The following is a 25,977-nucleotide window of genomic DNA, read 5'->3' on the forward strand; positions in this document are numbered from 1 at the left end:
AAGTAAAAAAGAAAATGTGTTATATCTGACTACTCTTCCCCCATGGTCCACCCTCTCCTCCATCACTCACATCATACCTCCCCTTCCCCATCCCCCTTCTCTCCCTTACTCCAGATGTCTATACCCCATTGAGTATATATGCTGTTTCCTCTCCTAGCCACCTCTGATGAGAGCAAAGATTCCCTCATTCCCCCTTGCCTTTCCCCCTTCCATATCATTGCAATAGCTCATTGTAATAAAGAAAAATCTTATTATATGAAATATCTTGGCCTATTCCCCCTCTCCTTTTTCTTTCTCCCATTACAAGGGAAATGTCTTGCTTCAGTTAAAGAGAACTCTTGTTTTGAATTTTGTGACTTCTTCCAAAGGAGGCACGGTGGATCAAGATTAGAAAGAGTTGTTCTATAACAGGGAGAGCATTCTTTCCCATTCAGGGGACCAAAGTTTGTGTCCTTTCTTTGCCAGTGATTTACTATATGGTCTTAAACAATTCACTACTGCTTTCCTCATCACTAAAACTGAGGAGATTGGTTCCAGTCTGAGTTCTTACTTTTCTCCGTCACTCGGGGACTGTGTCATAACTTACCCCCCCCCCCCCAGTTTCACTGTGAGGAGGAAGATCTGTTGACAATAACAGGATACCACCCTGGCCATATTTCAAAGTGACCTGTCAAGAGCATCCTGACCCATGGGAGTTGAAGGATAGGGAAATGGGGATGATCCTGCCATCTGATGTTTTGACTTAGTATTTTCAACCTGGACCCTACTCATTCCCTTAGAACGAGTGTCCTTTAGTCCCATTTTCCAGATGGGAAGACCAAGAGCCAGAAAGATCCAGAATCTCCCTGGGAGACCTGTGGTAAAGACTGTTTGGTCCCCAGGAAGCTGAGAATCTTGTCTGAGATGTGCAGTGACCACCTGGAGGCTGAATTGGTTGGTTCAGAGGGTGGGAGGCACAGTACCATGCGAACAAAGAGAACCATTTAATTTTTTTCCCCCTTCTCTCCTAACAATTGGCCCAGAATTGGCTGCCTAGGTCCTGCTTTCAATGGTAATTCATTTTCTCCGCATCAGCTGTTTACTAGGTCACCACCACCCCCTGCTTCCCCTCCTATACACATACTCCCCCCCTGTCCTGCCAGAACTCTCTTCCCCAGTGGGCCAGACTGCCTCTGATTGGCTGCCCAGACTCCAGGCCCTTGCCATGTGTGGGTGGCAATGGAGAACAGTGATACATTGACTTGGGGTTACCCAGGAACATTGCCCGCTCCATGCCAGGCTGCACCAGGGCCCTATTTGTCCCCTTCTGGAGCAAGTTCCTGGTTTCAGAGGGTGAGAAAGGGTCAGACCTCTTTTCTTCTTCCCCTCCCTGTGCCCTTGGAGAGAGATGGGAGGAGGGAGATGGTTCTGACTCCTGGGTCAGCTCTTCTGGGTGGGTCACAGACAGAAGGAAGCTAAGCCTCCCCGAGGGACCTAAGCTAAGCTGGGGGCTGAGCCAGGAGAGGGAGGCCAGGGTGAGGGGAGACTGACAGACGGACAGGCAGCTCCAGGATCACATGACTCTGCTGTAGGGGAGCTGGGACCAGCCAGCTGCTGCCCTTACAAGCCAAGGCAGATGGATTACTGGTGAGTGGTCTATTTAGAGCTGAAGCAAGGGGACCTGCATGGGTAACTCCGGAATGGCATAGGGAGGGACCAGGCTCCATCCTCTTTGCGTTTGTTGTTCTCATATAGCTATGGAAAATTATTTCTCAATCAGTCAATCAATAAGGATCACAGAGGTGATGTAATGGAAAGAGCACTGTTTTTTGGAGTTAGAAAATCTGGTCTCAAATCCCAGCTCTGCCACTGCCTATCCCTTTTCCTCTCTGGGTCTTGATTTCTTCATTTATAAAATGAGTATGCCAAATGATATGCCCTGAGATTCACTCAAACTGGAGAAGTTCATCCTTTTAAGTGTTTACTGAATAGCACTTCAGTGTTTGTGTGCACATATGCAAACATACATATTTTCTGTGTATGTATATACATAGGCATCATCTACATGTGTGTACACACACACACACAACCCCAACATGATCCCAGTAAATTCTAACCTTGTTGAACTAAGATGAGGATATGTACAACAGAGAAAATTATTCTGAGGACAAGAGAAGTTTTGAGGAGGGAAATTTCCCTGTGGATGACCAGTACACCACTGTCCCCAGAGCCCACTGGGTATAGCACTAAAACAGCCAGCTCTAGGCCATCTCAAGGTCTCCCCTGCTTCTAAAAGCCTAGGCTGCCCTAAGCAAATATCCCATTACCCCTTGGCTTGTGACCTCCCTGAACTCTGGCAGAAAGACAACCTTGTCTCTCACTTCTCTGACTTAGACTTTTCCAAGTGGCAGCACCTTGAAACATGCCAGAGAGGTCTGCATGCATGCCAGCTAATCAGCAGGCAAACATCCACTCTTCATGAGCTAGGCAGAATCTGGGCATGGTAGAGGACATTCTTGGAGAAACTGAACTGGCCCTGGGTCCATGGATCCACCTTCTCCTGCCAGTCTGTTTCCCTTCAATGTCATCCTATCCCTCAGAGCCAACACTGACTAGGGCTTCCAGGAAACCCAAAAAGGGCAAAGAAGAATGAGACTAGCCTCTTGATCTCCCCTCTAGAAACTAGAGATATTTAGCTTCAATCCCCTCTCCCCCTTCCCTTTCTTTGGCTACTGAGGCAGTCTTGAGAAGTCATGAGACTTGTTGGCACAGTTCTTGTAGTAGAACCCAGGGAGAAGGCTCCATTCAGCTCCTAAGGACTTATGCTCCCTCCTGTCCCCTGCCTTGACCCTTGAGCAGGGGAGTGAAGTCTGTGGTGGTGGCATAGTCCTACTAGGCATGGCAGGTATTTAAAATTTGGATATCCCTCTCCAAAGATATGTATTGCTCCCTTAAAATAAGCAGTTTCAGTATCTGGTTGGTTCAGTTCAACAAATAGAAAGGATTTAATATGTGTACCAAGGCACAGAACTAAAGATATCCTTTCTCATCTAGTTCAGAAAATGACCCAGTCATGTCACCTATGCAGATAATTTATTACACAAGGATAAAAAGTGATCACTATAAAGGAAGTGTTCTTTCCAAGGACCATGAGAAGTTGGAGGGTGCCTCCAGTTGAGGGAATGAAAGAAGACTTCACAGAGGAGGTGATGCCTGAGTTGGACCTTGAAGGATAGGAAAGGATTTCATCAAGCACTATGAGAGAATGGAGATTAGAGATGGCAGGTGGCAGGAGGTTGGAAGGACCAAGCCAGAAAACACTGGCATAATGCCTAACATGTAGTAAGTGCTTAATAATGCCTGTTGATTGACCCTGACAGCCCCATGTTGTTATGGGGCACCTGTATCTTTGATTGTGTTTATCTCCTAAGGTTTCATTTTAATCTTCATTCTCCCCCTTCCATTCTCCCCATTGTCACTTGATGGATTTGTTTTTATTCTTTGGGGTCAAGGGAAATCCCCCCCCTCCTCTCCGCCACATCTTAGATGTTACTAAAGGGTATTTTGGGACTTCTGCTTTGTGGTTTCCCTGTGAATTTGAAAGCCCTTAGGTTGCTTTTTGTGTTCCTATGGCTACAGGAAGGTGTGGGATGAGAAGGGGCTGAAGGTAATTTTTGTGGCTTTCCTTTCATTAACAGCCTGTGGAAGTAGGGGAAGAGAGAAGGGGGATATCAAGGGAAATGTGGTCAGAATGTGGTCAGAGGTGGGCTCAGATCCCAGAGGAAATGCCTTTCCTGAGGAAGGCGGCTTCTAAAGGGCTGCCCTGAGAGGCCTCTCAAGAAGGAGAGAGAGATAGAGAATAGCAAGAATAAGACCTGTGACTTCCATACTGTCATCTTTAGAGGGCAGGGCAGAGATCTGAGTCCCTGGCTTTCTAAATAATCCTCTCCAAGTCTGATCTTCCAGGTCCTTGGCTCAGTGGGCCTAGTTGGGAGTATTTGGTAAAGAATGATAACCCCACATCTCATTATCAGTCCATCTGCCTAGCCTCCCCTCTCCCATATACATCCCCCCTCCTCATCTCTCTCTCTCTCTCTCTCTCTCTCTCTCTCTCTCTCTCTCTCTCTCTCTCTCTCTCTCTCTCTCTCTTTATCTCTCCCATGTTACTATGCCTTCCCAAGTCCTTCCCTCTTCACTAGTAGTAAAAAGCGGATGGGGGAGTGAGGATCTCAGATCTTTCTGATCCACCCAGCATATATGTTAAAAAGGATTAGCTTTAAGTCTAAATAGTCATGAGCATGAGTTTCCAAAAAGTTCCCCTCATAACCAACTCCCCACCCCCAACTTTCCTGACCTCCCTATTCCCAGGATATTGAGTCTTTTGTTTCCAAAGATAGGGATTTTTTTTTCCTTTCTATTATCTGTTGACTCCATGACCAATTCCTCCTTACTCCAAGGAGAGTTTCCTTATGATGTTTTTTTGGCCCAGACTGCAACCCGCCATTTGTCTTGTTCCCTCCCTACCTTAAAGCCACAGTCTTGAATCCTGGAATGTCATCAATCAACAAACACCTAGTATTTTAAGTACTTAGTAAACCTGTACTGTACAGGGGAGTGGAGGGTGGAAATTCAAAGATATATTTCTATACTTACTCCACCCCAAACTTTCCCTCCCCACTACCATGTTTCTAAAAAGGAAATTTCTGCTGTTACCCAAGAAGACATATGGGTATGAATGAGCAGTGATTAGGGAAGGAAGTCTCCAGTGTGGTCACGCTGGGCATGTCTTGGAACATGTGCTTCTGAATTTGAGGTGCTGACGCAGGGCAGAAGCCTCTGAGAGGAGAATCTTGAAGACAGAACATCTGGCCTTACTTAAGCCCTAACTATAACAGGAAGTCTACAGTCTTGAATCTGGAACCAACTTTGATAGCTTCAGTAATATGGAAAGAGTTCTGGCCTAGAAGGCTGGATGGAGATCTAGCTTGAGGTCCAACTCTACCACCATTTCACCCATTACAAGCAGGTCAGTTCCTTCTCTCTTGCCTCAGTTTCTCTAAAATGAGGACACTGGGTTAGATAATCTCTAATCTCTTCTAGCTTTGCTATTGTATCTAGCTTTGTTATTGTATCTCTCAGTTCAGGTACCTACTATGTACCAGACACTGTTTGATCTTTGATCTCAAAGAGTTCACAGTCTGATGGGGAAATTAAACATAAACAACTGTATACAAACAAGCTATATATAGGATAAATTGGGTCTAAATCAACAGAGGGAAGTATTAAAGGTGATCAAAAAAGAATTCTTGTAAAGTGAGATTTTAACTGGAACTTGAAGTCAGGGAAGCCAGGAGGTGAGAAAGGAGAGAATTCTAGATGGGTGAGACAATTAGTCATTGAAAAGGCCAGAGTCAGAGATGCAATGTCCAGCAAGGAGGCCAGTGTCACTGGATCTTAGAAAAAAGAGCCATAGTTGTTTTACCTTGCTATCATTTCCAGAACCTCCCTGGGACACCATCATTTAGCATCCCCCTCATCCTTTTGTAGGTGACTCTCACTCCTTTCCTGAAGGGTTCAGTACCCATGGCAGGGGGGCAGCTAGGTGGCACAGTGAATAGAGTACCAGCCCTGGAGTCAGGAGGACCTAAGTTCAAATCCGACTTCAGACACTTAATAATTGCATAGCTGTGTGACCTTGGACAAGTCACTCTTAACCCCATTTCTTTAAATAAATTAAATTTTTTAAAAAAATAGTTCAGTACCCAACTCATGATTGTTATAGTGGTTGGTTTTTCTCCCATTGTTCTTCCATTTGCTCAGGCATCCTGGCTTCCTAGTTCATCAGCCTCCTAACTGTCCATGACCTAGAAGGCTAGATGGCACATTAAATACACTGCTAGACTTTGAGGCAAGAAGACCTGAACTTGAATCCTGCCTCAGATATCAGTTGTGTAAGCTTAGGCAGGACACATAATCTGTTTACCTCAGTTTCCTCTTCTGTAAAATGGCGATAATAATAATAAGGACATTCCTCTCAGGATTACTGGAGGATCAAATAAGATAATGTTTGTAAAGTACTTTGCAAATCCCTTATATTAGTTTATCTTTACCCTACCTCAATCACCCACAAGGATGATAATACTTTACTTAGCTCATACCATTACTTATGATTACCATCTTCATGATCTTGAAAACTCTGACCATAATCTCCTATTCTTGCATCTCTCTGGATGCTTCATTCCTCAGAACATCTCCCCACACATGTTCTTGCCCTCAGTATCTTAAACTGAGCGTGCTCAGTCAATTGCCCCTGCTCTGACTTCACATTCTTGACCCTAGAGTCAGTTCAGTTATGTGCTCTCTTCTACCTTTGTGGCCCTTCCTCATTCCCCACCCACTTTTTGCTACTCCTTGCTTATTGTTAAATCCTCTGGAGTAAGTCATGAAATCCTGCCAGATGAATTTACTTCAGATTTTTGCTTTCTGATTTTAACTGGATTCTCACTGCTGTATGGTAATCTTTTTATATTTTCTCAGTTGACTATAACTCTCCCTGCAGAAGTTGTTCTAAACCCATTCTTTTTTCAAGTCCTCTAAATCAATCCCTACAATTCCCTTCTGTAGAGGAAAGATTATTTTCTCCTATTATTTTTTCTGGAAGTTTGGCCCCACCTATAACACCTCTTCTTTCTATCTCATCTACAATCTTTTATTTTATATATTGGCTTCTTATATGAGGTAATATATACAAAGAACTTTGCAAACCCATGCTAGCTATTATGATTATTATCTCTTGCTGGATACAAATATGCTCAGATCTCTCCCATTCATAAACAAACTAACTCCCAGTTCACTCAATTAGCCCTCTCAAGCCATCATCTTCTGGTCCTTCTCAGTTTTACAGCCAAGCTCCTTGAAAAAAATTATCTGTACTAGTTGCCTCAACTTCCCCACCACCCACTCTCTTTTCTACCCTTTACATTCTGCTGAAGCTGCTCTCTCCAAGCTTACCAATGATCTCTTATTTGATAAATTCAATGGCCTCAACCCTCTTTGAACTCTTTGTAGCTTTTGACACTGATACCATCTGTTTTCCTAGATAAAGTCTCTTTTCCTTGCATCTACTGTTTCGTTTCTCCAGGCCCTCTCTCCAATCCCTTTGAAGCTTTTGCTGGATCATCTACCGTCTCTTACCCCCTAATTCTTGGTGTCCCCCAGGGCTCTGTTAAGGTCCTCCTTCTTTTTTAATCAGTCTTTCCTTTGGTGATGTCACCCTTTCCATCAGTGATCATCCCAGTATCAATGACTCCCAAATCTATATATGTCTTTTCTGAACTCCAGTCCCACATCTCCAGCTGCCTGCTGTCATCTCTGCCTGGATGTCCTATTGTCAGTATCTTAAACTGAGCATGTGCAAAACAGAACTGAAAGTCTTCTCACCCAAATCTGTTTCTCTTCAGAGTGCCACCATCCTTTCAAATTCCCAGTTATTTGTTCTAGACTCTTTTGTTTCTCCTCCTATTCTGTGTACAATTCATTAACATTTTTTTAAAGCTAGCACATATAGCATAATTAGCAACTAATTGTAGATCTCATTTCTACCACTACAACATCTCTTACATCTGTCCTCCCTCTGCTCATTTCAGGCTATAATCTTCTTTTAGCTGGACTATTGTAAAAATCCTTTCCTTAGTCTTCTTGTTTTCTGTATTTCTTCTATCTATATTACACACCAGCTGCCAAAATAGTCTTTCACAGACATAGGTCTACCCAGGTCAGAAATCTGTCATGCTTACTATTACTAATATAAACTTTGTAGCTGTAATTCAAAGGGGAAAGAAACAAATCTTTTAGGAGATTATTCTGGGCTAGGCAGTATGCTAAGCACTTCCTAAATATTATCTCATTTGATCCTCATGACAACCTTCAGAGGTAGATGCTATTCTTATCTTCTTTTTGCAGTTTAAGAAGCTGAAGCAAAAGGAAGTGACCTGTCTGGAATCACCCAATTAATAAATGTGAAACCACATTTCAATTCAGGACTTCATGAATCCAGGCCCTGATTTTTATCTACCACACCCCCAACCTACACCTCTGTTCTTTTCTGTATTCTGGATCCAAGCAACATTTTCAGATATTTCATACTATTCTCCTTTATACTTTTTAAACATCTAGCCAAAATGACCTATTAGAATGTCCCTTGAAACTATTTATTTGATTTTCTTTCATCCAAGCCTGGAATATACTTTCTTCATTCTGTTATTAGAATAGTTTCCTTCAAGGCTCAACTTTTTTGAAACCTTTCCTGCTTTCATTTCCCTTTTCCAAATTCCCTTATATTTATTTATCTGTATATATTAGAGGTTCACTCCTCTCCAAATGCAAACTCCTGAAGGACAGGTTCCTCTCATGGCTTAATATATGTTTGTTGAATTGAATGACTAAGTATGAAAACTGTTTTGTCAGTCTTAGAACCACTTATAAATGTTATCTAGGAATCATTATAAATTGCCCTGTATTTGGCTCTTTTTTATGTGTAGGATTCTCATCATATATATATATAGTGAAAATAATAATTCTCTATCCCCTCCTCCCAGTATCTGCTTTGAGGTCAGATATGCAGACCTTGTTTTCTAAATCTCTGTGTGTGTGTGTGTGTGTGTGTGTGTGTGTGTGTGTTTCATGAGCCTGTTGTTATTATTCAGTTTTTCAGTCATGTCCAATCTATCATGACTCTATTTGGGGCTTTCTTAGCAAACATGCTGAAGTGATTTGTCATTTCCTTCTTCACTGAATCCATTTTATCACATAATCAGAGGTTAAATGACTTATCCAGGGTCATATAGCTAAGGAGTATATGAGGTTGGATTTGAACTCAGGTCTTTCTGCCTGTAAACCCTAAGCCATTTCATGAACCCAAGCAAGTGTTCTTAAAAGGCCAGGCTGATTCCATAATGGTGACCAAAAAATTGATCATCTTGGACATGGAAGACTCTCCCTTTAGGGTTAGTCATCTGGTGGCTTCTTCAGTATGAGGTGAATGCCATAGTTCCCTGTGGTGGTCCTGAGTGAGTTTTGGGTCTTAGGACCTGGCTTCCTGATGATTAGCTGTTGTGCCCAACTAGCAGGTATTGCCTGCTTTCTCAGCCCTGCCTGAGAGCTTTGTTTTCATCTTGGTGAAGTGAAAGTGGTATAAGCATCATGAAGCAGATGTCACTGCCTACTGGCCTTTGATGTTGGGAACTGTTCAGGGTGAGAAGGGAGCTGCCCCCACCTTCTTCCTCAGGAGTTAAGTCAATTCAAGAGACTTTAACCTCTTCCTGGATACAAGTATCATATTAGGCAAATATAACTGCCCTAAGCACCCCTTCACTCAAATCCATTCCATGAACTTGTCAGTCATAACCTCCCTGATGTCATAGGCTTCATCAAGGACAAATACCATCAGCCCTAGCAATATAAATACGAAAAGCAAAGACAGTCATTGACCTTAAGGGGAGCTGAGCTTAAATTTCTAATGAGCACATCCACAAGGGAGTATTGACCAGAGAGAGATACTTTGGTCCAGAAAAAATTAAAAATAATTCCTGCTCTCAAGGTGCTTATATTCTCCTGGGGGGATGCAATATCTTCGTAAATAATATGTTTATCTATGTTCATAGATAAATAAAGCATTGGGTATTTTGAGGAGAAAGGTCCCCACAGGAGTTCTTTACCTGGGGTCTATTATCTTATTTTATTTTTTAAATGTGAAACTAGATTTCAATACAGTTGTTTCCTGTGTAATTCTATTTATATTGTGCATTTAAAACATTAACCAGAGGAGGGGTCCACCAGCCTGACAAAGGAGTCCAGGACCCAAAAGTTAAATAAAACCTCTAGACTAAAGGCATTAGGGAAAGTTTCCTAGAGGAGATACTACTGAGCTAAACTGAAGGAAGAGAAGAAATCTAAGAAATGGAAACATAAGACCATAAAAATAAAGTAGAAAGAGACTTTGGAAGTCCTTGAGTCCAGCCCCCTGATTTTACAGAAGAGGAAATTGAGGCAAGGCAGGTTGTATGACTCACCCAGGTCATACTTCTAGGAAGCACATGAGGCAGAGTTGGAACTCCAGGACTCTTATTTACTGTAGCCTACCTGCATTAAGAGATTATGACTAGAGATAATATATCACTTGTGTCCATGTACTGGGGCTGAGAGAAAGGTCACATCCAAATCACAGAACAGCTGTTGATCTGTTTGCCAGCCATACCAGAGACCATGCCTTGGCAATGATAACACTTTCATTTTCATCTCAGATTTTCATCCTACCTCATTCTCCACCCCTAGCCTTCTCTCAGTGACTTCCTCTTTGGGCCTCCACTCTTTTAAGCAGGCAAGACCTGCAGCTATGCCTCCCTGCTCTCTGGCTACCTTCCCTATGACCTTGACCCCAGTGAACCTACCCTGTCCAACACCTCTCATTTTTCTTCTCCTTTCTCCACCTCATGTACACTCACTCATATATGTCTGTCAGATACCTCACCCCCTCTTCAGTTCTAGAACTATCATAAAATCAACTTTTCCATTCTTTTTGGAAGATCTCGATGACCCTTATGACCCTACTCATCATCTCTGTCACTACTGCTCATAAAGTGTGGTCATTAGAAATTTAAGCTCAGCTTCTTGAGGTCAATGACTGTCTTTGCTTTAGTATTTATATTCCCAGGACTTATATAATTTAGCATCTTGTTTTTTGTCCTTGAAGTAGACCATAACATCAGAGAAGTGATGCTGACAAGCATATGAATTGGATTTTAGTGAAAGCCCCTAATAAGCAAATTAGCAAGTTTTTTTCCATTCATTCATTCATTTAGCTGGAACATAATAAACTTGGAAAGTTAGGAACTTGGAGATAGAGGTGGCAGAATATTGGTATGTAATAAAACATACATTTTTCAGATATAGCATGTTGATTTTGTTCTGTTTGCCTATACTTGTGAGGAGATAAGGTTTCTATTTTGGAGTAGGTTCACAAATTAGTCACTTTGATAGGAAGAAAGAATAGCAAAAGAAAGGAGGGGCAACTAAGTGGTGATAGAGCACCAGCTAGGTGATGAGAGAGTACCAGTCCTGGAATCAGGAGAACCTGAGTTCAAATTTAACCTTAGAAACTTGATACTTAATAACTATATTACCTTGGGCAAGTCAACTAACCCCATTGCTGCACAAAAAGAAAAGAAATAGAGCAATTTTTTTCATTACACATGAAGTATATACATATACATGTTTAGAGGGGAACACATCAACAAGGATAGCTTTGTTACTACTGTAATGAATTTAACATAACCTTTAAAACTGTAGATAATTGTTCAGTTTCATATACAATCTTTTTTCCTTGTCTTTGGATATTATTTATTTTTAAAAGCTCATTTAAATATATAAATGTGTATATTTGTATACGTGTGTGTGTATGTGTGTGTGGAGAGAGTGAAAGAAGTTTGAGTCAGATTATTGAGGACTTTGAAAGGCAGACTGAAGAGTATGTGTTTGAACCTAGAGCTAATAAGGAATCACTGATGGTTATAACACAGGAGTGACATGGCCAGATGTGGGCCTTAGATTAATTTGGCACCTATACAAAAGATGTAAATGTATACAATGTTTTATAAAAGAGAGAACCAGAGGAAGCCTCCAGTATGTTGGAAAGGAGCTCTATGAAGAACTAGAGGTTTGTAAAAGGATTGCAGTCTGTACCAATAGAGAGAGAAGTTCTCTTCAGTGAGATCAAGGTGTCAATTAAACATACAAGAATTTATTAATTACCCCCTATATTCAGGGCCTGTGCTAGATGCATAGGATACAAAAATGAAAATCCCTGACCTCCCCGGGGATACATTCTACAGGAATGGATTAAGTTCTATTCAAAGTGATTTAATAATCTTGACAAGAAATTTATGGGAGGGAGTATGAGATGAGGCATGGCATTTTTTTTTTAGTCCAATAAGTTTATTTTTGAAAATGTACACAAAAATGTTGAACCATTTCATGCATCCTCAGCAGCTGGAGCATCTCTACCCTTGGTGTTCCTAGTATATATATATCACTTGAGCTCTGTGCTTGGAAACCAGCTCGATCAGACCTTTACTAAGCAGTTCCTGGAGGGCTGCTTGGGCCAAAGAACCCCGAATCTTCAGTCTCTCTGAGACTACTGCAGGGGTGATAAGTTTATAATTGGAGACCTCCTTGCAGAGTTTGTCATACGTTGCTTTGTCAAACAACCAAATTGTTGAGCTTGTCTCAGACTTTTCCCTTGGACCACTTCTTCTTCTTGGCTTTGCCCCCAGACTTGTTCACGGGATCTTTGTCCTTCTTGGCCAACTTGCCGGCATCTTTCTTCTTCTTGTCGTCCTTGGGCGGCATGGTGAGGCTTCAGGAACTCTCCATGGCATTCTTGAGAATAAAAACTGAGATGAATATAAGCATAGTTGCAGAGCTGGAATCTTTGGGATTTGGCAGCTATTTAAATATGGAAGGACAGGGAGAGAGGGAAAGGAAAACTGAGGCAGATTATTCAATTATTCAGTAGAAATAAGGAAGTTTGAAAGACAGACACTTGTAGGAAAAACTTAGTTTTAATCATGTTGAGATGACATATCCATTTGGAGAGTTAAGATTGGAGTTCAGGACATAGGTTACATATAGATAGGTTACATAGAGAATCATCTGCATAGTTTGGGATGATAACTGTCCACATCTGTTTCCCCAGCCACCTACTCCTAGTTATACCTTTCCTAGCATCATCTTTTATTTTAATCTCTCTGGGGGATTGGCTAAGGGTATTTCCTAAGAGAAAATAACAAATGGCCTGAATTTGTCTTGTCTGACTCAGGACTTAGGCCTTTTGAAGTCCCACATGTACTTGTTCTTAAACCTCCTGCATGACCTTAGCCTACATGTGGCAGCCTTGGGAAAAGGTGATAGGTCCTGATGTTGATACTATTCATATATTTGTACAGTTCAAAGAGCACTTTTAATTTTGCTGATGTCCTTTCATAGAAGAAACATAGCACAATGAATGGGATTCTTAATTTGGATTCAGGAAGAGCAGGGTTCAAATTCTGCCAGTTTTTTAACTTTTCCATGTCTCAGATTCCTCATGTGTAAAATGGAGGGAGAGGGTATTAGACTCCATGGCTTCCAAGATTCCTTCCTCAATCCAGGTTCCTGAAACAACAGTGGAAGGAATACAGAAAAGGGAGTATTAACCCCATTTTACAATTGAGGAAACTGAAGCAATGGGCTTTTAAAGCATCTTATTCAGATCACATAACCAGTCAATTGGCAGAACTGGGGCTAGAACCCACATTTTTGACTGTATAAAACTCTCTATATAAAGCAAAGGCCTTCTCTAGAGGGCAGCCAAAGTATGCCCGGAAACATGGACCATGTAATCTTTTGGGGACTCCTCTTCTGAGGATCAACAGTAGGATGTTCTCATTGCAGAGCTCCACACAGGAGATTGGAGAAGAGCTGGCAGATGACATCATCTACAGTATCTCTCTGCGTAAAGTACAACTCCATCACACTGCCAACAAGGGACAGCGATGGCTGGGGGTAAGTGAAGGACCCCAGGTGTTGGGAAGTAGAGTGTGAATTTAAAACTAAAAGTTACTTTAGGGATTATCTGTAAGACTCTTTCCTTCATTTACAGAAAGGGAAATTGAGGCCCAGAGATATTAAGTGACTACTCAAGGTCACAGATAATAAGAGGCAAAGCCAGGATTCAAACCCCTGTCTTTGACATGGCCCCATTCTTCAACCATGCCAGGAGCACATGTTGTCTTTTCACTTCCATTTGGACTGACTCTTCTTGTGACTCTTCTCTCCCCCGCCCCCCCCCAACTCTCAACTTAGTTTGTATGCCCCTCAATGAGTTTTCTTCCTCTTGATTTATTTATTTTTGGAAATGATGTCTTTGAGGTTGGGGGCTTATATCTCTGGGAATATCAGTGAGGGCAGAGAAATGACATTTGTCTTCTCTCCACACCCCAAGTTTGAGAATGAGTCTGCTCTGAATTTGTATGAGACCTGCAAAGTCCGTACCATCAAGGCAGGGACGCTGGAGAAACTGGTGGAATACTTGGTATCAGCCTTCAGAGGCAACGACTCCACCTATGTCACTATCTTCCTGTGTACCTACCGTGCCTTTGCTACCACCAGACAGGTTCTGGACCTCCTGCTCAACAGGTGAGTGAGCCTGACCCCAGAGGTTGGTCCCCCCACCAATGTCCTACTACCCACCCTAGAGCCATCTCCATTAACCACTGTCCCCACACCCCTCAGTCCTGGTCCTACCTGTCTTCTGTCTCCAATTCCCCAAATGTATTTTTTCTCCTCACCTCAGTCATGTAGAAACTGTGTCTGTCCTTTGTCCTAGACTAAGTAGAGACTTTCAGGAATCATAGACAGGGGAAGAAGGGAGACTCTTGAGAGCTCTAGAAAAAGTGTGTGAATAATTATAAAGGAAGCCTGGTGGCTAGGAAAGGGTGGACTCAGGATGTAGAATGAGATCCATTTTTAGACACAGATGGGAGAATTTACTTTGCGTCATTGTTCCAAGAATATTCTTTGTTGTGATGATCAGTTGGAAGTTGGGATGGGCATAACAAGAGAAACTATATGCTTCTTCATTTGAAAAGTAATAAAATTAAAGTACTATTTTAGACATGAAATGGCATGCTTCTTCAGAGCCTGGAATCTAATGCACTGTCCTTGATCATCCAACCAGGTATGGCCGACTCCACCCTCAAACCAATGGGGACCGTGGGCAGCAGGCCACAGATGACCGGCTGGAACTAAAAAAGTAAGTTTTTTGGGTTGAGAGGAAGTAACATTCCCTTGCCTGGAGGATGACTGTTTGCAGTGTGTAAGGTCCTGGGGTCATTTGTAAGATGGGGTTGGAGTTTTGACCCATCCTAGAGACCTTCTAATATCTCTTAGGAAGATAAGGATCAAAGGGATAATGATACAGGGCCATTAGCTGAGATGTCAACCAAAAAGTCACCCAAGAAAAATTCACCTAACCAACTTTCCTGTCTCTATTTTTGTCTCCTTTGAGGAGTAAGAGAGGAGAGGGTTTCCAATGAGGGGGAGGAGGAAAAAGTTAAACATGGCTCTAAGTCAGATATCTTCAGAACCTAGTTTTATAGAATTCACAAACAATTGGATCTCAGAGGTTCTACAAGGTCCATAATGGGAGGAGAAGAATTATCAATCATCAATCAAGTTATCAATTGTGGGAAGTACCATGAAGAATATGGAAGAGGGAGGAGAGGAAACAATCCCTGACTTCAAAGAGCTTACAGTTTAATTGTGCTAGGTTGTATGATACTGAACTATATTTGTTGTCAGAGTTTAGGGAGAGGAAATTGTAGAATGTTAGATGTCAAAAGAATCTTTATAAATCAAATAACCAAACTCCATCCTTTTGTAGCAGAGTAAACAGGTCATGGAGGCTCCTGTCTCTTAGTCTGATACTCTTTCCATCACACTACTGAAGCCCTTGCCCCCTGAATCCCTCTTTCCTTAGCACCATTTCCTCCATTCTGGGAGCCTGGTTGGACCAATACTCTGAGGATTTTCGTCAACCCCCAGACTTTACCTGCCTCAAACAGCTTGTCTCCTATGTTCAACACAACATCCCTGGTTCAGACCTTGAACGCCGAGCCCACCTCCTCCTCGCTCAGTTCCAGAGACAGGAGCCCAGTGAGGCAGAGACAGAAGGTGAGAGAGGGTCTTTCTTAGGGAAAAGGGACCTGGAATGTCATTCAGTGGTCAGCCCCAACAGGATTGGCAGAGATTCTAGTTTGCACATTAAATCATGACCTGGGCTATCCTGGAAGATTATCTGGTAGAAATGGATCTTGTGCAGAAGATTTAGAAAAGAAAGGTGGCCCTGATTTTCTGGGTCTCTTTTGTTCCACTTTCTTGTAGCCCCAGAAACTGTTTGCTCCTTCCATCTGACAGAAGAAAATGGACTGGGAGAAGGAAAAGCTGACTTCCTGGTCTTCTCACCAGAGATGGTTGCAGAACAGTTCACGTTAATGGATGCGGTTAGTCACTAGCTTATGTTGGCAGTACCAGGGTGTCCTTTCCTTCTAGTCTTCCCAAAACTGTCTAAATTCCTTTAGAGACATTGCCTAAGGACTTTTTTAAGCTCATGATGAGGGAAAGCCTTCTGATCACCTAGTATTAGGCACATTCCAGTGTAGAGGACAGTGCTTTAGGGTTTCCCCTCCATCTTGTTGACCTCACTGAGGTCTCAGGATTGGATACTTGGATAAAGACCCACAAGAAGTAGAAGACATTCCCTATCCTCAAAGAGACAAACACAGCCATGGAGATGATTTGAGGACACTTAGAATATAAAATGAATCATGTGCCAGCTTTCATATTTGGAAGTGATGTTTCTATTTCTACCTTGGAGTTTTCCTTCAAAATGAGATGGAAATTTCCCCAGGAATAGAAATAGGGTGTGTAGAAATAACTGATATTTCTTAAACACTAGATTTGGCATAATGGATAGAGAATTGATTTTGGGTTCAGGAAAACCTTGGTTTGTACCAGACAAGTCAATCTCCTTTTTTCTACCTAGTAGTGTTTTGGAGCTAGACTATGAATCTGAGTCTCCTGGATCTAAGCCCAAGGATTCTCTTCATCATACTTAAACCATCTGTGCAATATATTAATTGCCCCAGCCCTCTTTGTAACCAAGGGCCAGTGTTTGCTATAACTATTGGTATAACTAACAATCCAATCAGGACTCCTTGTTACAAAAAAAGAGATTAAAACCTTTAATTTATTAGTACTGTGTTCTTATCATTGAACAGCCTTGACAGAAACCAAAGGCATACCCTCTCTTGCAGATGAGATCCTTGATGCTTTAGGACCTGGGGATGATGAGGTTTTGGTAGGATTAATGGGACAAGTTCAGTGTTAACTATGTCTTTCCAGGAACTGTTTAAGAAGGTGGTCCCCTATCACTGCCTGGGATGCATCTGGTCCCAGAGAGACAAAAAAGGCAATGAACACTTGGCACCCACCATTCGAGCCACCGTCTCCCAGTTCAACTGTGTCACCAACTGCGTCATCGCCACATGCTTAGGGGACCGAAGTCTGAAACCGCAGCAGCGGGCCAAGGTGGTGGAGCGGTGGATTGAGGTGGCCCGGGTAAGAAGGAGCCTGTCTCCAATGGGGATCTTGAGGAGGGGAGGGCACTGCATGGTAGAGACTGCAGCTTTGAAGATTAACCTCCCAGGCCCATCTACTATTCCTATTCCATTGAGATTTCCCCCTTTCTCTATCCAAGAATTCTAGCCTCTAAGAATCTAGACTCTTAAAGGTGTATAATGTTTAGCTTCCCTCCCAACCCATACAACAGCAGTCTGGAAACAAAGTCATTCAGTTTCTGCTTGTAACTTCTAGTAATAGGAAGCTCACTACCTCCAATGGCAACTCAGTTCATTTTTGAGTTGCCACCATTGTCAGGAAGTCCTTGTTCATAATGAACCAAAATCTGCTTTTTTATACTTTCCAACCATGAGTCCTAGTTCTGAATTTCATGGGTTAATCTCTGGAACCTCAGAAGAGGAACCCACACAGGGAATCTCTCTTTGGAAGATAGAAAGCATTTTTATTTCCAGTAAGATTGTCTAGTCTCTTGGGAGAAAACCCTGAAAGGGGATTGAAGGGAGAAAAAAAAATGGGCCCAGGAGGCCTGATTTCCTCCATCCCATGGTCCCTCACTTTTGCAACTTCTTCTGTCCATCAGGAATGCCGAATACTTAAAAACTTCTCCTCCCTGCGAGCTATCCTCTCTGCCCTTCAGTGCAATGCTGTCCACCGCCTGAGGAAGACCTGGGATGAGGTGGCGAGGTAGGCCACCCTTCTGCCATGATGGTTTTTGCAAAGGTCCTATTTGGCAGATGCCTCTTCTAAGAATATGACTCTGATAGGCTGGAAATAGAAATCCATTCCTTTGGGTGGGAATGATCTTCTCTAGTCCCTCTCCAATTTTTTTTTCCCTACTTCACATTACAGGGAAAGTTTCCGAATCTTCCATGAGCTGTCAGAGATCTTCTCTGATGAGAACAACCACTCACTAAGCCGGGAGCTCCTCATTAAGGTAAAGGATGGGTCAGCAAGGGAGGGAAGGGAGACATTTTGGTGCCAGTCCTGGAGGAGCCAACCAGGCAGGAATGCCCAAGAGAGCAGGTCCTTGAGCAGGGCAAGTCCAGGAGTCCCAGCCCCTGCCCCATCTTTTTCTACCCCTGATAGGATACAAACTATACAAAAATCCACAAAAGCAATTTTTCCCATAGTTTGATGTATCAGTGACTGAGTGGGGAGGTTTGGAGAAAGTCTTTTAGGATCAGATTTCACCAAGATCTGGCTAGGAAAATTTTACATTAAAATAAAAGAATAGTAATTAACAGCATTTATTTATCATTGCGAAGTTAATAAATAATTATCTCATTTCATTCTCACAACAACCCTGGGAGATAGATGATGTTATCGGCCCCATTTCAGAGATGAGGAAACTGAGGCAGACTGAAGTTAATGGACTTGCCCACATGGCCTAGAGGATAGAGTGCTGGGCTTAGAGTCAGAAAGACTCAAGTTCATGGGGCTCAAATATGGCTTCACTTCCTGACTGGACAAGTCCCTTAACCCTGGTGCCTCAGTTTCCTCATCTGAAAATGCTGAGCTACAGGACATGGCAAACCAGTATCTTTGCCAAGAAAACTCCCAAGCTTTCACAAAGAATTGGAAATAACTGAAAAATGATTTGAAAAAATCCAGCTAGTGAATGTCTAAGGCCAGTCTTTTTTTAGTTTTGTTTTTTTTTGCAAGACCATGGGGTTAAGTGACTTGCCCAAGGCCACACAGCTAGGTAATTATGAAGTCTCTGAAGCCTGATTTGAACTCGGGTACTCCTGACTCCAGGGCCGGTGCTCTATCCACTGCACCACCTAGCCGTCCCTTAAGGCCAGCCTTGAACTCAAGTCTTCCCAACTACAGGCTGAGTAGTCTTAAATGTTTCACCACCTAGCTGCTTTAAGAGAAGGGGAAGCTGCTTCAAGGAAGAAGAAGGCAGACCCTGCCATCGGAGGTCTTGAGTTCAAATCCTTTCTCTTGCCATTTACCTTATCTGTAAAATGAGGGTTAGGTTAGATGGCCTCTGAAATCTCTTTCAACTCTAGATCAGACTCCTGAAAGGAAATGAAGGGAGAAGAGTTTGGCAGAGAAGCTATGGCAAATCACTTACATTTTCTGCACTTTCTCTATTTGTAAAATGAGAGGGTTGAGCTAGATGGTCTTTAAAGTTTCATGAGCTCTGACATTATATGCTTCTATTAATTATCTGATCTCTCTTCTTTGACTGTTGCCAGGAGGGGACCTCAAAGTTTGCCACACTAGAAATCAACCCCAAGAGAGCCCAAAAGAGGCAGCAGCAGCAGCGGGAAATGGTAAGTGGTTAGAATACAGCTGAATTAACATCACCAGAACACCAGTATCAAATTGGGTGACCCAAGGCATTTCTTAGACTGATGAGGTATATAGGATCTGGAATCAGAGGACCTGGGTTCCACTCCACTTACTACCTACTTAGACTTGGGCAAGTCATTTTAACCTTCCTGGATCTCAGTTTCCTTGGCTGTAAAATGAGGATGTTGTACTAAATGACTTCTAAGATCCCTTCTAGCTCTGAAACTATGTATGGTCCTATAATTTGGGGCTCAGGGGAAGAGCTCAGTTAGGGGAGGCAGAGAGAAGGGGAGGGAGACAAATGGAATAGAGAAAAGGAGATCAAGGCGTGATATAAGATGGGTGAGCAAGTAATCACTCTCTCCATCATTTGAGAGAGCTCTGGCATGGTCCACTGCCCTGAAATAATGCTTCTATTTAGAGAAATTTTTCTTGGGTCTTGAAAACCTCTCTAAAGTTAGAGGCTTTTACTCCCTTTCCCTGCTCCCACCTAGAGAAGTTACAGTTTAAGCATTTATTGGTTGACACCTGGACCTAAAAAAACCAGTCTCTGTCAGAAAGGGACATCATGGGATAACTAGTTACCTGTGAGTGAGGACAAGAGATGAAAGACTAAGATCAAGAAAAGGAGTCTTTAAGACACATGGGTTTGAATCTTGCCTCTACAAGTCCCCAAACCTCTCTAGCCCTCAATTTCCTCATATATAAAATTAAGGGGTTGGACAGGTTGTTGAGCTGTAATCCTAAAAGGGGAAGGGTAGAGTGAGAAACTTCAGCAGAATCATACTTTCGCTTAGGATTAATGAGAGGAAAGATGTGCAGGTGGTAAAGTGTTGGGACAGGGGAGATAGAGGGACGAATGTGGAGATCTCCTCGAATTTTTCCTCTAGCATCCAAAAGGCTTTCCATATCAGTGATAGAGTCCAAGTCAAAGGCTGGGGGGAGGGGTATGTGGAGAACCATTCCTCCACCCTGATCATCTCTCCCTCCTCATGCCGCAGGGGATCATGCAAGGTACTATTCCTTACCTTGGCACCTTCCTCACAGACCTGGTGATGCTGGACACAGCCATGAAAGACTACCTGGATGTGAGTGACCCTTCTGCCCAGGATGGAGGGAGAAGGGGACTGGGTCCTTGGAGTAGCCCGTTTCAGACTCCCTGGGGGAGAAACAGCCCTGGCAGACTTCTCTACACAAATCCCCTGCCTCAAAAGCATTTATTGAGCACTGATCAGTGCCAGGCCAGGGTCTATGCTAGGCACTAGACAGACAAAGAAGACAAGTCCTGCCCTTGAGGAGCTCGCCTTCTAATCTGGAAGGTGCTGACTGGCAATAGCTATTTACCAAGTCTCTTGGCTTCTCTGGCTTTTTGTTTTTCTAATCTATAAAATAATTAGGCTAGGCACAGTAATCTCAGTGGCCTCTTTGGGCTATGACACTCGTGTTCTAAGGTCCCTCCCAGTTTTGATCATCTCTTTTTATGTTGATTATCCTTTGGGGATTGGAGGTGCCTCCTCCAGAGAAGAGAACTCCTCTCCCCAGGCTGGTGAGCACTGAGCCCTCCCCAGCCACCTCTGAAGCTTAACTGGGAATCCAGCCTCGTGGTGGGTGTGTAGCCACTGCCCTCTGGTGGTACCATGCTCTGCTGCAGGCCAGGAGCCAGGGGGCATGCAGCTAGATGACCAAGGTGGGGGGGTGTCTGTGATCTGGGGGCTCAGCTTGACCATTGTGTGGGATTTCTTCTTTTCAGGGGGGCCTGATCAACTTTGAGAAGAGGAGAAAGGTGAGCATGGAGCAGTAACCCTCTGGGGCACTGGAGGCCCTGGTTGGCAGCCTTTAGACATTTAAGGAAAGAGGGAGCAGCATAGACTTAGGGTGTTATGGGAGGGCTTTTGACTAGACATGGGTGGAAGGAGTGAAGGCCCACCAGTGGGGAAGAACATTATAAGTACAAGTGTGGGAGCTGGAAAGAAAAAGTGGATCTTGCAGCATCCCATGCTAAGTGGGGCACTGCTCCCCTCCAGAATATAGTCTTGTTTTGTCCTTCCAGGAGTTTGAAGTGATTGCACAGATAAAACTACTGCAGTCAGCCTGCAACAATTACAATTTCACGCCAGAAGTACGCTTTACAGCTTGGTTCCATAGCATGGAGAAGCTCAGTGAATCTGAGAGGTAAGAGTCAAATCTCCCTGGCTTCCTCAGATTGCAAGACCTGCAGTCCATCCAGCCATGTCCCTCCAACCTTGGGAGAGAGCCCCTTACTCCTTCAGAAGTTGGATGGGGGGGCGGGGAACCCAGAGAGGCTTTCAGAGAGAAAACAAACCTGGAGCTCTTAGTCCTCCCATGAGACCACACCTCCCCACCACCACCAACTCTACTCCTCCCCATTCCATTTGCTCTTTGCCATTCCATGCTGCCTTTGGGCTTTGTACTAACTTGATTTTACCTGGATTAAAAAAGTATGTTTTGGGTGAGAGGGAAGGTACACACACTCTTTCTCTGTCTCTGTCTCTCTCTCTCTCTGTCTCTCTCTCTCTCTCTCTCTCTCTCTCTCTCATACTCATACCATTTATTCACTGGCTTTGCTCTCTGGTTGCCAGTTATAGTTTGTCCTGTGAGCTGGAACCTTTGTCAGAATCTGCCAGTAACACCCTGAAAGCCAAGAAGAACACGGGGATTATCAAACGATGGAGCGAGTAGGTATCTGGAAATGGTGGTGTTTGCTTATGCCTCCCTGGGGCTCCCAAAGCAGTCAAGGGAAAGTAGGGAGATGTATGCTGGAGGCCTGGGGAATATGAGGCTCCCCTTAGGCATCTGCAGTACCAGTCTTTCTCTGGGGCTAGAACTGAAGGAGAGATGGGTATAAGGGGGTGCCCCCGGGCAGAGCCAGCCTCTCAGTAACCAGTGGCCTGTCCTCCAGCCGCCAGGCCCCCAGTGCAGAGCCCAGCACTAGTGGAAGTTCCCATTCCAAGTCCTTCGACCAGCTCAAGTGTGGACCCTACCTATGCAGTGGAGATGGAGCCGATTCCCTTAGTGTCACCTCAGCAGGTTCCTCAAGTTCAGATGTGGAAGAGATTAACATCACCTTCGTCCCAGAGTCTCCCGACTGCCAGGAGAAAAAGGTACACATCACTGCTCCCCTTCTCCAGCCTTGGGTTTGAGCTTCTCCAGACACCCCCAGTTCTCATGTGAGATTCTCAACCCTTCCATCGGGACCAGGGAAGCAGCTTTGTACAGGAAAGAGTCAGAGGCCCAGGATGCCAATAGTACCTCAGATGTTATCCAGGTGATATTGGGCATAACCTCTCCAGGCCTCAGTTTTCTCATCTGTAAAATGGGAGGATTGGACTGGATGACTTCCGAGATCCCTTCAGGTACTAGATCTGAGCTTATGACCCTTTGACTCTCCATCCTATTGGGGATGGGGGGAGGATGAAAAACACAGGAAAGGAGAAGAAAAAAACCCATTAGGGTAGATGGATGAAAAACAGAAAACAGTCCCTGAATCATTCACTGTTCAGTGAATAGTAACAGTAGCTGGACCAACACAGACTGATGCATAACTCATGATCTGTGAGGGGACTGAAGGGGTCTGGGATGTGGTCCACGTCTCTTCCACACCTTCCCTCCTATGAACTTTGTGCTTTTTGCCTGACAAGGGTTGAGAATCTCTGCCCCAGTCCCAGTTCAGGCCAAGGCAGCCACTTGGGGCCCCCTCCTAAATCTCTATCCATCCCCACCTCCCCACCCTCCCCATCCCCACCAGTTCTGGGAGTCGACATCCTTGTCCTCCCTGGACACGTCGGGTATCGGGTCCGGCTCCAGCAGTGCCTCGTCCTCCTCCGTCTCCTCCACGCCGGTGACTGCCTCCCGCACCCACAAGCGCTCAGTCTCGGGTATCTCCAGCTACTCCTCCCTCTCCCTCCCCCTCTACAATCAGCAGATTGACGATTGCTGTATCATTCGAGTGAGTCTGGCTGTGGACAATGGGAACATGTACAAGAGTGTTCTGGTGAGTGAAAAGAGAATTGGAAGAAATACTAGAGCTTTATGGTAGACCAGGGAGCCAAAGGAGTGGGCTGCTCTGATGCTGAAGGCTTGACTAATACCGTGGTCACCTGTAGGCACGGGATAGATTGAGTGACTTCAAAGTCTTTCTCAGACCTTTTATTCCATAGAAAGGGTGAGGATGAAAGTTCCAGGTCAGGGGACTTCTTATTCCTCTCCAGTATTTGGAGATTTGTTTTAAGTTTGATTTGGAGTTTTTTGGGGGGATGAAATAGAAAGAATTGATCTAGGGAATGGGGAATGGGACCTAGAGAGTTAGAACATTTCATTGATGGAAAATTGGAGAAGAGAAGCAGAGGGGGAGTTGGCAGTAAGTCAGCCCTACACTAACCCTAAGCCTAAATGCATCCTTACCTGACTCTTACCCTAACCACTAGGATTAGTGTAAGAAAGAAGGATTCTACAGAGAGCAGAGGTGATCAGTAGAGTAAAAAGAACATTGGAACTCAATAAACCTGGGTTCTAGTTCCAGCTCCCTGCTAATCAGCAAGTTTTCTACTTCCTCTCTTGGGCTCCAATTTATAAGGAGGAGGTTGGGACTAAATCTTCTGAATCCAATTGGTCCAGAAGAGAACAACCAGTATAGCAAAGTGCCTTGTGCTCCTCCCATTTTAGGTTTGGTTGAAAGAAATAAGTACATTTTACTTGGAGAAGAAAACCCTTTTGGAGGGAAATCCTCATCCCTGTCTTTTAGTATTACACAAAAATCACAGAATTTCAGAGATGTTAAGAGATCTCGGCAGTTATCTAGTCTAACAATTCTCAAATTCTTTGGTCTCAGGATCCCTTTATACTCTTAAAAATTATTGAGGGCTCCCTGAGAGAGCTTTTGTTTATGTGGGTAATATTTATCAATAGTTACCTATTAAAAATCAAAACATTTTAATATTATGATGAAATTAATTTTTACCTCACTAGACCTACTGAAAGGATGCCTTCCCCATCCCCATCCCACTTTTAAAAATGTTGATCTAGTCCAATTTCTTCCCCACCATTCCCCAAGTGGAATGCCAACATCTCTACTGTAGTTGGAGCATTCCAATGAGTGGGAGCCCCCATCTGCCTCTTGAGGCCACCATTCAGTTTTGTGACAGCTCTCATTATTAGGTTCTTAAGCATAGATCTGTTTCTGCAACACTTCCACCCCCTTTCACTTGAAAGCTCTTCAGATACTTGAAGATAATAATCATTTCCCCCACCCCCCACATCCAATCTTCTCCAAGCTTAATACACTGTTCTTTCAATGAGGACCTGATAGGCTCAGATGGCATGATCTTAAGATACTTTCACCATCCTCTTTACCATACTCTGGACACTGATTCATCAATGTCTTTCCTTTAGCATCCAGAATTAAACACAATATTCAAGATTAAATCAGGGCAGAATACAATGGGATCCTCAGCTCCTTATTCCTATAAACTCTGTCTCTAGAGAGCAATAATGATTGAAAATTGCAAAGAGCAAATTGAGGTTTGATATAATAAGATAAATTCCTAACAATTAAAAATTATCCTAATGGAGAATGGACCCAATTGCCACTCATCCACCCCACTCCTTTGGAAGCCTATAATCAGTGGTTTCTAACTCAAATAGAAACAAGGGGCCACTAAACCATACATAAAGGATCCCTGCAGGTCTGACTTTGTTTTAAAATGTAATCTTGTCAATGTTTTCTGTATTTTTATTTTCTTTGTTGATCATTTCCCAATTACTTTTTATCTGGATCAGACTTCATTCTGAGAAGTGTTGAGGGCTACGTGTGGTCTATGGGCCACATACTTGACCTTTCTGCTTTAAGCAAAGACACATTGCAGAAGAAAGTCTGGGCTAGATGACCAGTCAAGGGTGACATTGTGTGATTCTTGCCCTTTCCACTGAGATGTTTACTCTTCCTATATTACATGACTCTGGGGTAGGAGTAGGGAGCTGACTGAACTGGAGGACCATAGACCTGAGGTCTAATGTTTCCTATCCCCTTCCCCAGGTGACAAGCCAGGATAAGACCCCAGCAGTCATCCGGAAAGCCATGGTCAAACACAACTTGGATGGTGACCAGCCCGAGGACTACGAGCTGGTACAAATTATCTCTGAGGAGAGAGGTAGGGCTCCCAGGGGATAGGGCAGGAATCCTCTACTGGGAGAAAGGGACCACTACCTCCATCTGCTTCCTTGAGGGTCACAGATTCTTCCAGCCATAATGCCCCAAATAGATGGTCCTGACAACAAAAAGTTTGAGACCTTTTGCTCTAAAGCAACTTATTCATCCCAGACCAATTCCTTTAGCAACTCAGAACAGAGATGCCAATTAGCTCTCCCCTTCGTCCAGCTGGTGTGCCCAATCTTCCTTTCCTACTAGCCTGAATCAAACCATCAAAATATACTTAACTTTAAAAATTA

General features: G+C 43.5%; 1 protein-coding gene and 1 pseudogene across 7 annotated transcripts in view; one reads left to right on the top strand and one right to left on the bottom strand.

Annotated features, from left to right (window-relative positions):
• RALGDS (ral guanine nucleotide dissociation stimulator) overlaps positions 1–25,977 on the top strand; it is a 91,288-nt gene that overhangs the window by 62,498 nt on the left and 2,813 nt on the right. For 5 of the 7 annotated variants that reach the window (XM_074210809.1, XM_074210811.1, XM_074210806.1 and 2 more), the window contains exons 2-17: positions 13,468–13,578; positions 14,018–14,211; positions 14,753–14,827; positions 15,554–15,747; positions 15,958–16,076; positions 16,978–17,193; positions 17,795–17,898; positions 18,064–18,148; positions 19,416–19,493; positions 20,514–20,600; positions 21,263–21,295; positions 21,563–21,684; positions 22,113–22,208; positions 22,433–22,634; positions 23,279–23,524; positions 25,565–25,679. In XM_074210809.1, the coding sequence (XP_074066910.1) occupies positions 13,468–13,578; positions 14,018–14,211; positions 14,753–14,827; positions 15,554–15,747; positions 15,958–16,076; positions 16,978–17,193; positions 17,795–17,898; positions 18,064–18,148; positions 19,416–19,493; positions 20,514–20,600; positions 21,263–21,295; positions 21,563–21,684; positions 22,113–22,208; positions 22,433–22,634; positions 23,279–23,524; positions 25,565–25,679 (2,077 nt within the window). The remainder of the gene's footprint in view (positions 1–13,467; positions 13,579–14,017; positions 14,212–14,752; positions 14,828–15,553; positions 15,748–15,957; positions 16,077–16,977; positions 17,194–17,794; positions 17,899–18,063; positions 18,149–19,415; positions 19,494–20,513; positions 20,601–21,262; positions 21,296–21,562; positions 21,685–22,112; positions 22,209–22,432; positions 22,635–23,278; positions 23,525–25,564; positions 25,680–25,977) is intronic. The other 2 variants (XM_074210807.1, XM_074210808.1) reach the window with 2 other exon arrangements.
• Positions 11,955–12,398, bottom strand: LOC141505210 (small ribosomal subunit protein eS25 pseudogene; annotated as a pseudogene).

Source organism: Macrotis lagotis, chromosome 1 (assembly GCF_037893015.1).
Source record: "Macrotis lagotis isolate mMagLag1 chromosome 1, bilby.v1.9.chrom.fasta, whole genome shotgun sequence".
Lineage (NCBI taxonomy): Eukaryota > Metazoa > Chordata > Mammalia > Peramelemorphia > Peramelidae > Macrotis > Macrotis lagotis.